Below are 12,208 nucleotides of genomic sequence, written 5' to 3' on the forward strand. Positions count from 1 at the left end.
TCCAAAATTCAAGTAAATACTAAAGCGTTTTGGAACATTTGCTCACCAGCTGTAGAATATTCCAATTACATTAATACAATTAAAGATGGAAATGTGGCCTTTGTTTATAAAGACAAACGTGGTACTCCCTCTCTTATTTTTGTAATGTTTAGATAGCTTTTTAGGAAACATGCATAAATTCTCAGGAAGGAATGCATTTCTTTGGAAACCACGTCATTTTCTGTATAGAATAAAACATGATCATTCTTTAGCTTTTCACTTCTCACTCGGATATAATGTTCGCGTTGCCCTGCCTTTATTTTGAAAGGGCTTCACAACGGAAGCTTCTGTTTCCTCTGTGATGATTTCCGTAAGGCTTTTATCGCGTATCGCAGTTTCGACATGTGATTTGTGTTTCGTAATTATTATGAAACAGCAACAATTTCTTAATTGATTACTATTGCTAGTAATATTAATATGAATAAATATTGTATTTTGCCCGATGTGGATATGTTTTAGACATTTATATATTTCTATTTTTTCCGCGAATATACAACTCGCTAAAGCTAGTTAGATAAGGCTGTCAGAAATGGCTAGTTAGCTAACATGTGAACAGTTCGAACCTATTTTGTGGACAGGCGACAGATATATATATATGTTTTAATTACCCTAGGATTTTTTTTTTAGAATCTGTTTCATTTATTGACATTAGTTACTTACAGACTTCCCTACAGCCTCGCGTTTGAAGCTGCCATCCACTGTCAGCTCCAGGAGGCATCAACGGGACCTGAGGCTCAAGTCAGTACAAAATGTCAGCGAGTAAAAAGCTGCTTTTCTTTATAAAGCACAGAGGATTCTGGAGTCATGTTCGGAGAAAACTCACAACGTGGTCTCCTGTTGGAGCTGCCTTCAACACCAAAACCCAAAGGAGGTTTAATCTCTCTGAGAAAACCGAGGTTTGTGCATCCTTTAAATGTGCTTGTTAAACCCTAATGACCCTCTGTTGACCTCCGTTGACCTTTGCTCCGTAGGGTTTGTTTGGAGTCCCAGAGCTAAACTGTCCTGCAGGATTCCAAGTAGCTACGAAGAAAGCCCTCGGGGACACGGACCGCCTGCTGCAAAAGGCCTGCTCTCGTCCTCCAGGGGTTGAAACCATCGATTCTTTCGACCAGCTCTCGGATGGTTTGTGCAGAGTGGCAGATCTGGTGAGTTCTACGCAGCTCTGCGACGTAACTGACCGACAGTAAAGGCAACGGAACATTTACTGTTGAGTTTGTTTCTGAAGGCACAGTCGAGCAGCCTCACTTTCAATTCCAGAAGAGTGAATAAGTGAATAAAGTGTCATTATATCATGAATGCCACTCCTACACCACCCAGATGATAATTAGTAAGATGATATGAAGCATCAGCCTCATCTAAGACCAGATTATAATGAAACAGAACCGTGTAATGTTTGCATTTCTGTGCCGTAGAATGCATTCATCGGTTTTGAACGCGTGCTGCTCCTTTTGATCCACGTTTTGTGCAACATAAACAGCTTTTGTTACGTGGATTGTTGTTGTTTTTGTTGTTTCTGTTTCTTGAACAGGCGGACTTTGTAAAAATAGCCCATCCAGACCCAGAGTTCCGCGAGGCTGCAGAGAAGACTTGCGTAGAAATCGGCACGGTTGTTGAGAAGTAAGAGAAAATGCACCTTAATCTCACTTTCACAGATTTATTCAACTTTGACTATAAAGCCATGGCACGTGTGTTCACAAGATCAAAAAGGAAAATGTGTTCTTGTATAATAACGGCGAGTCAGTCAGAGCCGTATCTCTGCAAGTTCACCGGGAGCATCTTTTGCTTACAGAAACCGAAAGTCGTAAACTTCTGTTCCTTTGTGCTCCAGTGCTTGAAACAGTTAGTTTTCTTTCATGGATTTGTCTTTTGTCCTCTGATCTAAACCTTCCTTCGTGATGTTGATGGGTTACTTGAACATTTCAGTCCAAAGTCTGCACCCGTCCACGCACAGCAAATGTCTTCTGTGTTGGACTTCAGTTTTGTTGAGTGTTTTCTAAAAACAGGTTGCCCCTTAGGGTTACAAATTGCTTATGAATTTCCCACGATCGTTGCCGCGGGTAACCGGGCAGCTCTTCCTTTCGAGTCGTCGATGATCAGGTTTGTTGCGCGTTTCAGGTTGAACACAAACGTCGAGCTTTGCCAAAGCTTAAAAACGCTGCTGGACAGCCCCGACGTTTTGGCTCAGCTGGATCCTGATACAAGGTGGGTTTATTTTATTTGTGTCAGGACACCTACTGTGCATGTAAATATTTTTTTTGGGGGGTGGGGGGGGGGGCATATTACAATATCACAACAACATACAAAGCCTCATACAGACACTATTTTTAAATTGCTAAAACAAAAGGTAACTTCCTGTCCAATAAGGTGTCGATATGTTTCTGCCTTGCCAGACGGGTCGCGGAGCTGTTCATGTTTGACTTTGAAATCAGTGGAATTCATCTGCATGATGAACTGGTGAGGCAATAAAATCTATTTAATTTCCACCATGACGCTTCATTATTTATGTTTTTTTTTTTTTTTTACCAACTTCGTTTCCCTTCTCCCTGCAGAGGGACGAGGCCGTCGCGCTTCACGTGAAGCTGCTGGATCTAAACAACGAGTTTCTGGTCGGCTCTCACGTGCCCAACCGGATCTCGAGGTCCGCCATCCCCGATCATCTTCACCAGCAGTTTGCGAGTGAAGGAAGCTTCATCCAAGTGGGGGGGCTACATGCAGATTCCCCCGATGACTTCGTATGTCCTTTATTTGCCGTGGAACATTTCTGCCTTTCGCTCAGCAGGTGGCGCTCTTGTCGTATAACAGGATATATGACCTGATGGAAGCTGATTCTGTTGTGATTAGTGATCGGATTCTATATTTAGTTTCTCTTTTATTTTGAAATGTAAAGTACTTTTGTAAATAGAATATTGACTCTAAGACTTTTGTTGTCACCTAGTTTTTTTTTTCTTTCTCTGCGCCTCTTTGAAATGTTCCTCTTTAATCCTCACATCCTTTTTGTCTCCGTTCTTCCCCTCGCAGCTGCGAGAAATTGCCTACAGGATTTACCTTTATCCAAACGCAGATCTGATGGAGTGTCTGGAAGAGCTGCTAAAATGCAGATACGAACTGGCCAAACTGGTGGGCTACGAGTCGTACGGACACCGGGCGCTGAAGGGAACCATGGCCGGAACGCCAGGTCGAGACTTCTCCCCAATTCAATGAGTTGTTTAATTTCTAGAAATCTGGAAACGAATCTCTGGTTTTATGCTTTGCAACTCAATCTTCATCGTGCCTTGCAGAGACGGTGATGAGCTTCCTCCAGCTGTTAACGGACAAGCTGTCAGACAGGTACAGTTCGGCCTAGCAGCTCTCTGCCAAATGCATGCTGGGATATATTCGGTGTCTGGAGGTGGAAGTCGGTAAAGCCGGTTCACGCAGTGTTTGGATATTTTCCTTTCTGTGTCACAGAACAGCCAAAGACTTCCAGATGATGAGAGACATGAAGAAAAAGCTCAACCCTCATAATTCTGTGAGTTGTTTCTGACAATGGCAACATTATCCTGATATCTTCCCCTCAATCAGCAGGCAGTGATTTAATCTCTGGAGATTGGTATCGGTGCTGATTTATTTGATTTCACACCTCGATGCATTTCCGCTGTGGCTGTCCAGGAGCTCATGCCGTGGGATCATCCCTACCTCAGTGGCGTGATTCGTGCTGAAAGGTGAGTCGAAGGCGTCCCGTGCGTGTCCTGAGCATCTCAAAAACTGTTCTCCCGTTCCGCTAACCCAAAAGGCCCGGTGGGTTTCGGCGGGGAAGGCTTTCCCGAGCCTCGTCAGACGAGCCATATCTTTGTCACTTCCCTGGAGACCGCGCTCTCCTGAATATTTAAATCAAACCACTTAAACGACGACTTATTTCAACCTCCTTTAAACCGGGATCGACTCCATTCCAGCTTCTGCGCTGTGTGTTCTTCATGAACTGCATTTCTCCTTCCCAGCACTCACCGGGAATTAATAACGGGACAGGCTAAACGTTCCCAAGACGTTTTAAGCACATCTCATCAAATACTTCATGCAACCGCGAAATGAGGGGCAGCTCCCCCGTCTGTCCTTGTTTCCGTCCCTCTGTCGCCTCCTGCTGGCGGTTCTGTGTTCTGCTCGTTAGCAGGAGAACCTCGGATGCGGTTTGAAGTGCTGCTTTTTTTTTGGACGGTTCTTACTCGCCTTCTCTGGATCACTCGCTCAGACGTCGGTAACTTTGTAAGTGCAGCCGTGTGCCGTCTGTCATTCATCACTGATGACGCTCTCAGTGCGGCGTTCAGGCCATTAATCTGCCTTTTGACTTGGTCTAATCTGAAGTGCTTCGTAGCAGCATGAATGAGCTCCTTTAGGACATCGGTGGGGGGCAAAGTCTCCCCCCTCCTCTCCCTCAGCTCTGCTGGCTTTGTCCTGTCAGCAGAATTTTACCCAGACTTCTCAGCAGCCCCTGCAATCTGACATTTATACAAATAGTATTGATCCCGTCCGGACCAGACGGATTTCTCTAAAGTCATGTTTATGTTCTTCTTGCAGGTACAACATCGAGCCCAGCCTGTACAGTCCGTATTTGTCTGTGGGCGCCTGCATGGAGGGTTTGAACAACCTCTTCTCCCGGCTCTACGGCGTGTCCCTCGTGGCCGAGCATCCCGGCGCCGGAGAGGTCTGGAGCGAGGACGTTCGCAAGCTGGTACATTTCAGTAAAGATGCAAAGCCGTCTCGGATTGCTTGGGTTCCTCGTCGTGGGTTTGTGATATGACTTTGCGTGTATGTTCCCAGGCCGTGGTGCACGAGACAGACGGATTATTAGGATACATCTACTGTGACTTTTTCCACCGGCCGGATAAACCTCATCAGGTGTGGATGCACAAAACCGCAAATATGTTACAGCAGTTTGATTTTAATTTAAATCAAATAATCCCAGAAGAAAAAGATAAAACGGCGCAAATTAAAACTGCGTTTTCCACACTGCCGCCTCGCCTGCAGGACTGTCACTTCACCATCCGCGGCGGCCGCCGGTGCCAGGAAACGGGTCGGTACCAGCTGCCGGTCGTGGTCCTGATGCTGAGTCTGCCCCAGCCCACCAAGAGAGCCCCCACGCTGCTCTCCCCGAGCATGATGGAGAACCTCTTCCACGAGATGGGGCACGCCATGCACTCCATGCTGGGACGCACTCGCTACCAGCACGTGACGGGTGAGGCGTGGGTCCGATCGGAGCGAGCTGGTTCCGACGTAGCGACCGCGTTGTTGCCAGAGACGCGGTGAATCTGATCGAGTGGAGCCCCGAGGAATCGTTTAGATTCCTTCATTCGATACCGTCTCCCTCATCAGATTAAGAAACAAGATGGCTGCCGCCTGCAGTAGTTCAGGATCTTCAAAGCATTTGTGATTCAGACGGTATCCGTTTACTCAGCCAGAGGCGGCTTCAGTGGTTAGACTGTCGCGCTCCATTTTGTATTTGAGGATCTAGAAATGGTCAAACTGAAGACGGCTGGTTTAAAGGGGCGGAGCTCAGGTGTGTCGGGTCACAGTGTAACTAGTCTGGTTCTAATCAACAAGAACACGGCCGGCTGCGTTTCTCTTTTTATTTCCATGGTTACAGGTTGAACTTGAATGAGCCGGTTTGGTCTCTGAAGAGGATTTCCAAGCCAGAGCTTTAAAAACAAACGAAGCCTCTCCATCCCGTGTTTCCGTGTTTCCTCTCGTCCAGGAACCAGATGTGCGACGGACTTCGCCGAAGTCCCCTCCGTCCTCATGGAGTACTTCGCCGCCGACTACAGAGTGATCAGCCAGTTCGCACGCCATTATGAGACCGGACAGGTGACGTATGCACATTCGTTAGTGGCCGTAGCCTCCTCAGCCGTTGCTATGCCGACCGTCTAGCCTCGTCACTGTGGCCGGAGTCAAGCGTTTCCTTGTCTGTCGCCTCAGCCTCTGCCTGAGAGCATGGTGGCTCGCCTGTGTGAGTCGAAGAAGGTGTGCGGAGCCGCAGACACCCAGCTGCAGGTGCGATAAACAAACGCACCCACAACAACACCGCACGGCACAACGCCACAGTTCCAGTTCGCCGTCGCAGGAACATTACAGGTTTATAATTCTGATGGCATCTCGTGGTCGAAGAGCTTTTTAAATGTAGGATATTAATACCATGTTTATAGGTCGTAGGAACCTGTGAGGTAGATGGAACACGGCCCGAACGTAAACCCAGTCGGTCCACTCTGAAATGCTTTTAGATGCGTTTCCATGGAGATCTCACGTCAGCGCCGGTACACACGCGTCCCGATTGTTTTCGAGTTCCGCCTGTTTGTGCGGGAATGAAGCGTTTGGCGTGTTTCGTGTCCGTTCCCGTGCAGATTTTCTACGCCGTCTTGGACCAGATCTACCACGGTGAACCCCAGAACCGCTCCACCACCGACATCCTGAAGGAGATGCAGGAGAAGTTCTACGGCTTGCCGTACACACCCAATACGGTACATCCGGGGCGGCCTTTGATTTATTCTCTTGAATGTCGTACCCTTTGATCAAATTCTAGTGTTTTGGCTTTGATGATAATTAGGGGAACGTTCTGCTTACGAATCACTGAGGTCATCACAAACTTGTCTGAAGGCTCTTCCCTCCTCCTCCTCCTCCTCCTCCTCTAGTTTTTATCTTCTATCCAGGCACAGCAGTGTTTAAGGGATTAAAGCCTTTTTTGAAGTCCTGGTAAAAATAACAAAGCAGAGATATACTTTGAACCATCTCTCCCGGGGGGGGGGGGGGGGGGGGTACTTGAAACTCTTCCTCTCGGTCATTTAATAATCTCCCCCCCTGCTTTTGCAGCTGCAGGCGAGGAAGGAGCAGGGAATCAAGAGCAAATAATTGAGCGGGGAATGGCCTTCATATAGCTTTTGCTCTGGGCTATAATTATGTGGGGGTGCCGTCAGGAACAGAGATTACAGAACTGCTGCGTATTCTCTCAGAGGAGTCGCTGCTTTCCTTCTCTGGAGTTCAACCGCTCTCCCGCCTTGCTTGGTAGCTCCTCCTCCAGAGGCTGTGGGTTTGTGTTCTATCGTTCCCCTTCGACATCACAGCGAAGCCTCCGCCGACAGACCCCCCCCCCCCTTTTCGCTGCTGTGTGCGCAGCTAAACCACAGCGGGATCATTTTCCTCGCATGAACCCAGAAACGGAGGATGATTGCAGCGTTTAAGTTCCTCGCCTTAGATCATAATTGGATCAGAGCAAGTGAAAACAGATTTGTTTAGAATCCTCCAATGACGGGATCGGCCTCGTTTTCCTTTTCGAGTTCGCTCCCTTGGAAACCGGGCTCGGGGAAAGTTTCCACCGTAAAGTTGAAGCTCTGAGAGGCTAATAGGTTAGCGAGCGCCGCAGTTTCTAAACATTAAGGTGATGCTGATGTGTGTGTGTGTGTGTGTGTGTGCGTGTGCGTGTAGTTTATGGCAGAGAGCGATTGCTTCCCGCTTCCCGCTGAAAGAGGATCAGCTGTGAGGAACACGGACCACATGCTGCACCCTTGAGCCCACGATAATATGTGGAAATAAATGTCAGACACAAACACGTTCTCCTCTCGGTGTTCACTTTTCTTTAATCTCCCAATCTCGGCCTAAATGTTTCTGCGTCCAAGAATTTTCTCTCCTTTTTTCTTTTTTTTAAATACTAAGCAGCTTTTTATTTTAAACGCACGTTCAAGCGCATCTAATCCTCATTCTGCGACAAATCTGAAGATGCACAATTATTGTTTCACACGTTGAATGAGCAGGAATACTCACCGTGAGAAAGCAGCAAAGGGCGAGCGAGGTAGACGGTGAATGAAGAGAGGGAGAGGTTTTAGCAACGGTAGCATTGAATCAGAGAAATCTACGTCTATATTTCTCATAATTATGTCAATGTTAATTTTACTGCGTGTTTTTTTTGCTGCCACAGGATGTCAGAAAAAAACAATCATGTGTTCATCCTTATTAAAATGTTTTGCTGGAGACTCAGAAGCAGGATTTCCTTCCACAAACGTGAGCTTGGATGTTTGATTCAGACGATTATTCCTCCTCCAGATGAAGCTCAAAGTCGGGGGGGGGGGGGGGGTACCGTCTGGTACTGATTTGTTAACTCCACCAGCTGCTGACTTTTCTTAAATGGGCTGAATGTTTGAGTGTTTGCCAGCTGAATCCCCCCCCCCCCCCCCACAGACACACACATCACCCACCCAAAACGTTCAAAGAGACAGGGGAGTTCATCTTTACAGATCCCCCTCAGGCTGCTGCAGGGAGAAGGGGGGGCTTTGAGGGGGGGCTTTCTACCGTTTAGGGATTTCCAAGTTTCGTCCTTTAAAGACGGAAGGCTGTGATGTCACCGTAACGACGGCGTAAATCAGACTTTGTTTGTCTTCTCCAGGCATGGCAGCTACGATTCAGCCATCTGATTGGCTACGGGTCCAAGTACTACTCCTACCTCATGTCCCGCGCCGTGGCCTCGATGGTGTGGAAGCAGTGCTTCGTTCAGGATCCGCTGAGCAGGTGAGGAGCGGAACGGGCCGCCTCCAGGTTTTATGGAACTACGCCGACTGTGTAAGGACTATTTGGATAGTCGAGAGCCGGGTCGCGATCCAGCGCCTCTTGTTTGACATTTTTAACCCTTTCTAATTCTTCACAGGACAGGAAACGATCTGAGCGCTTCCTGTTCACACACACTTTCAGTAAAACGGCTTCAACGTGCAATAAAATATGTTTCTGAAAGCAGAAATAAACCAACGGAACTCCTTGAACAATGTAAACCTGTCCTTCCTGACAGACCCCCCCCCCCCCCCCCATACACACAGATACTCTCTGACGATAAACATGAAACTCGTTACCAGACCCTGCCTTGCCCCCCGTCCGGCCCTGCAGCCTTCTCCATCTCCATTCTTTCCTTTTCTCTTCCCGTTCCCTCTCGGCTTGTTTTAGTTCCACCTGCAGTTGCTAGATCTCTTGTTTCCTGTCACCTGTCTGTTGTTGGGCGACGTGGCCCTGGGCTCCGCAGGGGGGGGGGGGGGGGGCTATCAGGAGTCGATCTGTGAGAATGCGGGTGTCTGTAACCTTACCTTCCTGCGCTCGTTCTTTCTCGTTGTCAGGGATATGGGTGAACGTTACCGTCGGGAGATGCTGGCTCACGGTGGGGCGAAGGAGCCCATGCTGATGGTGGAAGGTAAAACACAAACGCAACCTTTGATTTGGTCTCTTTCTTTCCACGTGACCCTTAAACGTCAATAAAGCACTATTTTTATGGCCTCCTTCACTCGTCGTTAGCTCCCAGCTGACGTTTTGACCCCAGCCTGCAGGTAGAACTCATCCTATCTAGATACTCATATGGAGAAGGGTCTGAGTTGTTCCTTCCCTCCAGCGTTGTCTCAAAGGGACCATAAATTAGTGCTGTTTACATCTCTCTACAGATTAAACAGGCCGGTTTTATGCGACGACTCTCTTCCCAGCGGCGCTGATGCCACCTGATCTCCTAGGAATGAGCTTCAGAAGCAGCTGAGTCCATTAGTCAAGTTCTTTAAGCTCCCGCAGCTGCTGCTGTTGTGGGTTTTTATCTTATTCCGTACTTCAGTTCCCACAATACCAGCCGAACACAGACCCTCCCGGTGACACGGGCAGCCTCGTCTGGTGTGAACTGCTGAGTCGGCGCCTGCAGGCAAGCCTTGGCTGGAGTCGCTGAGATCCGCCTGAATCGGGTCAAATATTTGATCCGCTCTAAACGAGATCTCTTCTAAACAACTTAAAGTGTTCCCACGGGTCTGAAATCTCTGGAAGTTCACTTTCTTTACGACAGACGTGAGTAAACCGGGGTTGTTGAAAGTTCTTGACTGTATGCGCTCTGTGTAAAAATACACAATGACATCGTTTTAGGCCCTTTTTTTTGGGAATGGCACATTCCAGCATCGGCCTGTAAAGACTGCCAGGGCTCAGCAGCAATTAAAGTTAATCCCTGCCTCAAACTACGCTTTGATGGGTCCTTGAATCAGCCTGGAAAGTCCTTGAAATGCTTTTATAAGGCATCCTGTAAGATAAAATGCAGAAAGAGTTGAAGAATGGTTCATTCTTCTACCCGTTTTACCACCTAAATCCTTCTGCCAAAGTACCGATGTTAAAGTTAACATGCTAATGCTAGCATTTAGCACACGGTTCGGAACAGATCTGCGTGGTCGTCGGCTCCTGTTTGGTTCTATCCTATCGTGTCTTTTGGGTTTTCTTGTTGCCCTTCATGCTTCTGTTGTTCAGCCTCCTTTCATCCTTTCATCACATCATCCTTTCATCACATCATCCGTTCCAAGTCATGGAGTCACCGCGGCGTGTTTGTACAGGACAACAGAGGAGAAGGAGAAAACGGTGGATGGAGTTGTAATATCGGGTAACATTTGGGAGGGGGCCGTAAATCTCCCGCCGCCTCCTTCCTCCATCAGATTGTCCTTCTGACAGCTCCAACCACACCCGACCTCTTAAATTACAGCTATCATCAGAATGGATCCTCGTTATTGACCAATTAACTGTTTTTGATCTGACAGCGTTTGGCTTAATGTTCCCATTTGAAGTCACTGCTGCGCTAACTGTAGGATAGCTGTCTTTTATTTTTTACGTTTTTTTTTTTTTACCACCCATAAGTCATAATTCAAACATCAAAGACTTTAAAAATAGCAGAATTATCATTTTTGCCCCAAAATTTATGTCAATTTTCCATCGCAGGGTTTTTAATAATCAATGGAAACCTGTTTTTGTGATCATAATAAAATCTATTCCACGACTGCAGAAATGCTCAAAGTCAAAAACATTCCCGCTTTTTAAAAGGAGGCTCATCCGGCCGCTTTGCCGCTTCGATGGCAGGACACGTCCTCGTAATTTAGCATCATGAAAGTGAAAGTCGGCGTCATAAAGACGCATCGCTGCATGTGCTGGAACATTTAGCTTCTCATCGCCGTCCTCAGCGGGGTCGAGCCGTTCATAGCGACCATCTTGAATTCCTATCGCTGCAAGGAAAATGAGTTCGGAGCAAATGAGAAGGATCGTTTAATGTCTGAAGCCGGATTCAGGCCAGAAGATGGGAGGAGAGACAGAATCCAGATCCAAGCATTACACATAATCCTTTTAGAGAGAGCGATGGGGGGGGGGGGTACCAGGGGACACACGGAACCAGAGCAGGCCCAGAAAGGCTAATCAGAGCCCAAGTCTTTATCTGCGTGGCTCTCTGCCCGCTACGCTACTGGATATTTCCCAGTAAAAGACGATGTTGAAACTTAAACCAGGACATTAAATTCAGGGCAGCAGCATCAGTCGGGGGGGGGGAGAGAACGGGAAGGAAAGCCTGAGAGGTGACTGAACCTTGGCTCCTGCTACAGAGAGCGCTTTCATGCCCTGGATTGTTCCTGTAAGCTCGGACCGCCCAGCGCCAGGAAATGGATCTCCTCGGGGCTCGGTAGCAGAATCCCGTTAGATCTCTGACTAATAAAGCCCTAAGGTGGGCCACACGGTCCCCCAGAGCTTTTGTGGCTAACGCTACCTTCGCAGATCAGAGAAGAAGCTGCAGAGTGTGTGTTTCTACGGCCCTTGCACTGAGACACAGGCGATTTATGCAGCACAGGCGCCGTCGGTAGATCCTCGATTTGCTTTTTACTGCAGCTCTGGAGCGTCAGAAGAAATATTTGTCAGCTTTTCATAGATGGTCATTTATGTTATGAAAATCCAGCCGGAACGTTTCTATAACTGCCCGTAGTTTAAGGTTCGAACTCATGGTTTCGTCATAGAAGTCGGTAGTATTCATCCTCTGGGGATCACGAATTCCAGTCATCATATTGACCTCTGTTCTAATTCCAGGTTAAATGCGGCGTCTTTAAAAACTCATTGAGCAGAATAAATCTCAGATTTCTGGTATTTGTTGGGTTTGTCCTCAGCACCATTACTGTAGTTTGCTTCAGTTTTGTAGGTTTTTTTTGTTCAGTGTTTAAGCTAACTCTTGTCCTGCTGGTTTTCTGGACCTACAATCCCTTCAGAGCTTTAATTAGAGCCCGTGAACGTGCTCCTAACTTTCACTTTTGGTGGTCTGTGGTCGACAGAAGCTCTGATAAAGTCGGCCCGCTAGCTGCAGCAGTTCTAGAGAGTCGTAATCGGCGAGACTTGGAGCCGTTAGCGA

At 47.6% G+C, this 12,208-nt stretch overlaps 1 protein-coding gene across 1 annotated transcript in view; it reads left to right on the forward strand.

The window, feature by feature from the left end:
- Nucleotides 1-788: 788 nt before the first annotated feature.
- Nucleotides 789-12,208, forward strand: part of LOC137901657 (mitochondrial intermediate peptidase-like) — an 11,909-nt gene continuing 489 nt past the window's right edge. The window contains exons 1-18 of the mRNA XM_068745702.1: nucleotides 789-935; nucleotides 1,011-1,184; nucleotides 1,568-1,656; nucleotides 2,155-2,241; nucleotides 2,430-2,493; nucleotides 2,589-2,771; nucleotides 3,058-3,214; nucleotides 3,318-3,366; nucleotides 3,487-3,547; nucleotides 3,688-3,740; nucleotides 4,591-4,744; nucleotides 4,834-4,911; nucleotides 5,041-5,248; nucleotides 5,765-5,874; nucleotides 5,986-6,060; nucleotides 6,408-6,524; nucleotides 8,441-8,562; nucleotides 9,156-9,229. Of these exons, the coding sequence (XP_068601803.1) occupies nucleotides 789-935; nucleotides 1,011-1,184; nucleotides 1,568-1,656; nucleotides 2,155-2,241; nucleotides 2,430-2,493; nucleotides 2,589-2,771; nucleotides 3,058-3,214; nucleotides 3,318-3,366; nucleotides 3,487-3,547; nucleotides 3,688-3,740; nucleotides 4,591-4,744; nucleotides 4,834-4,911; nucleotides 5,041-5,248; nucleotides 5,765-5,874; nucleotides 5,986-6,060; nucleotides 6,408-6,524; nucleotides 8,441-8,562; nucleotides 9,156-9,229 (2,002 nt within the window). The remainder of the gene's footprint in view (nucleotides 936-1,010; nucleotides 1,185-1,567; nucleotides 1,657-2,154; nucleotides 2,242-2,429; nucleotides 2,494-2,588; nucleotides 2,772-3,057; nucleotides 3,215-3,317; nucleotides 3,367-3,486; nucleotides 3,548-3,687; nucleotides 3,741-4,590; nucleotides 4,745-4,833; nucleotides 4,912-5,040; nucleotides 5,249-5,764; nucleotides 5,875-5,985; nucleotides 6,061-6,407; nucleotides 6,525-8,440; nucleotides 8,563-9,155; nucleotides 9,230-12,208) is intronic.

The sequence above is a fragment of the Brachionichthys hirsutus genome, chromosome 11 (assembly GCF_040956055.1).
Source record: "Brachionichthys hirsutus isolate HB-005 chromosome 11, CSIRO-AGI_Bhir_v1, whole genome shotgun sequence".
NCBI lineage: Eukaryota > Metazoa > Chordata > Actinopteri > Lophiiformes > Brachionichthyidae > Brachionichthys > Brachionichthys hirsutus.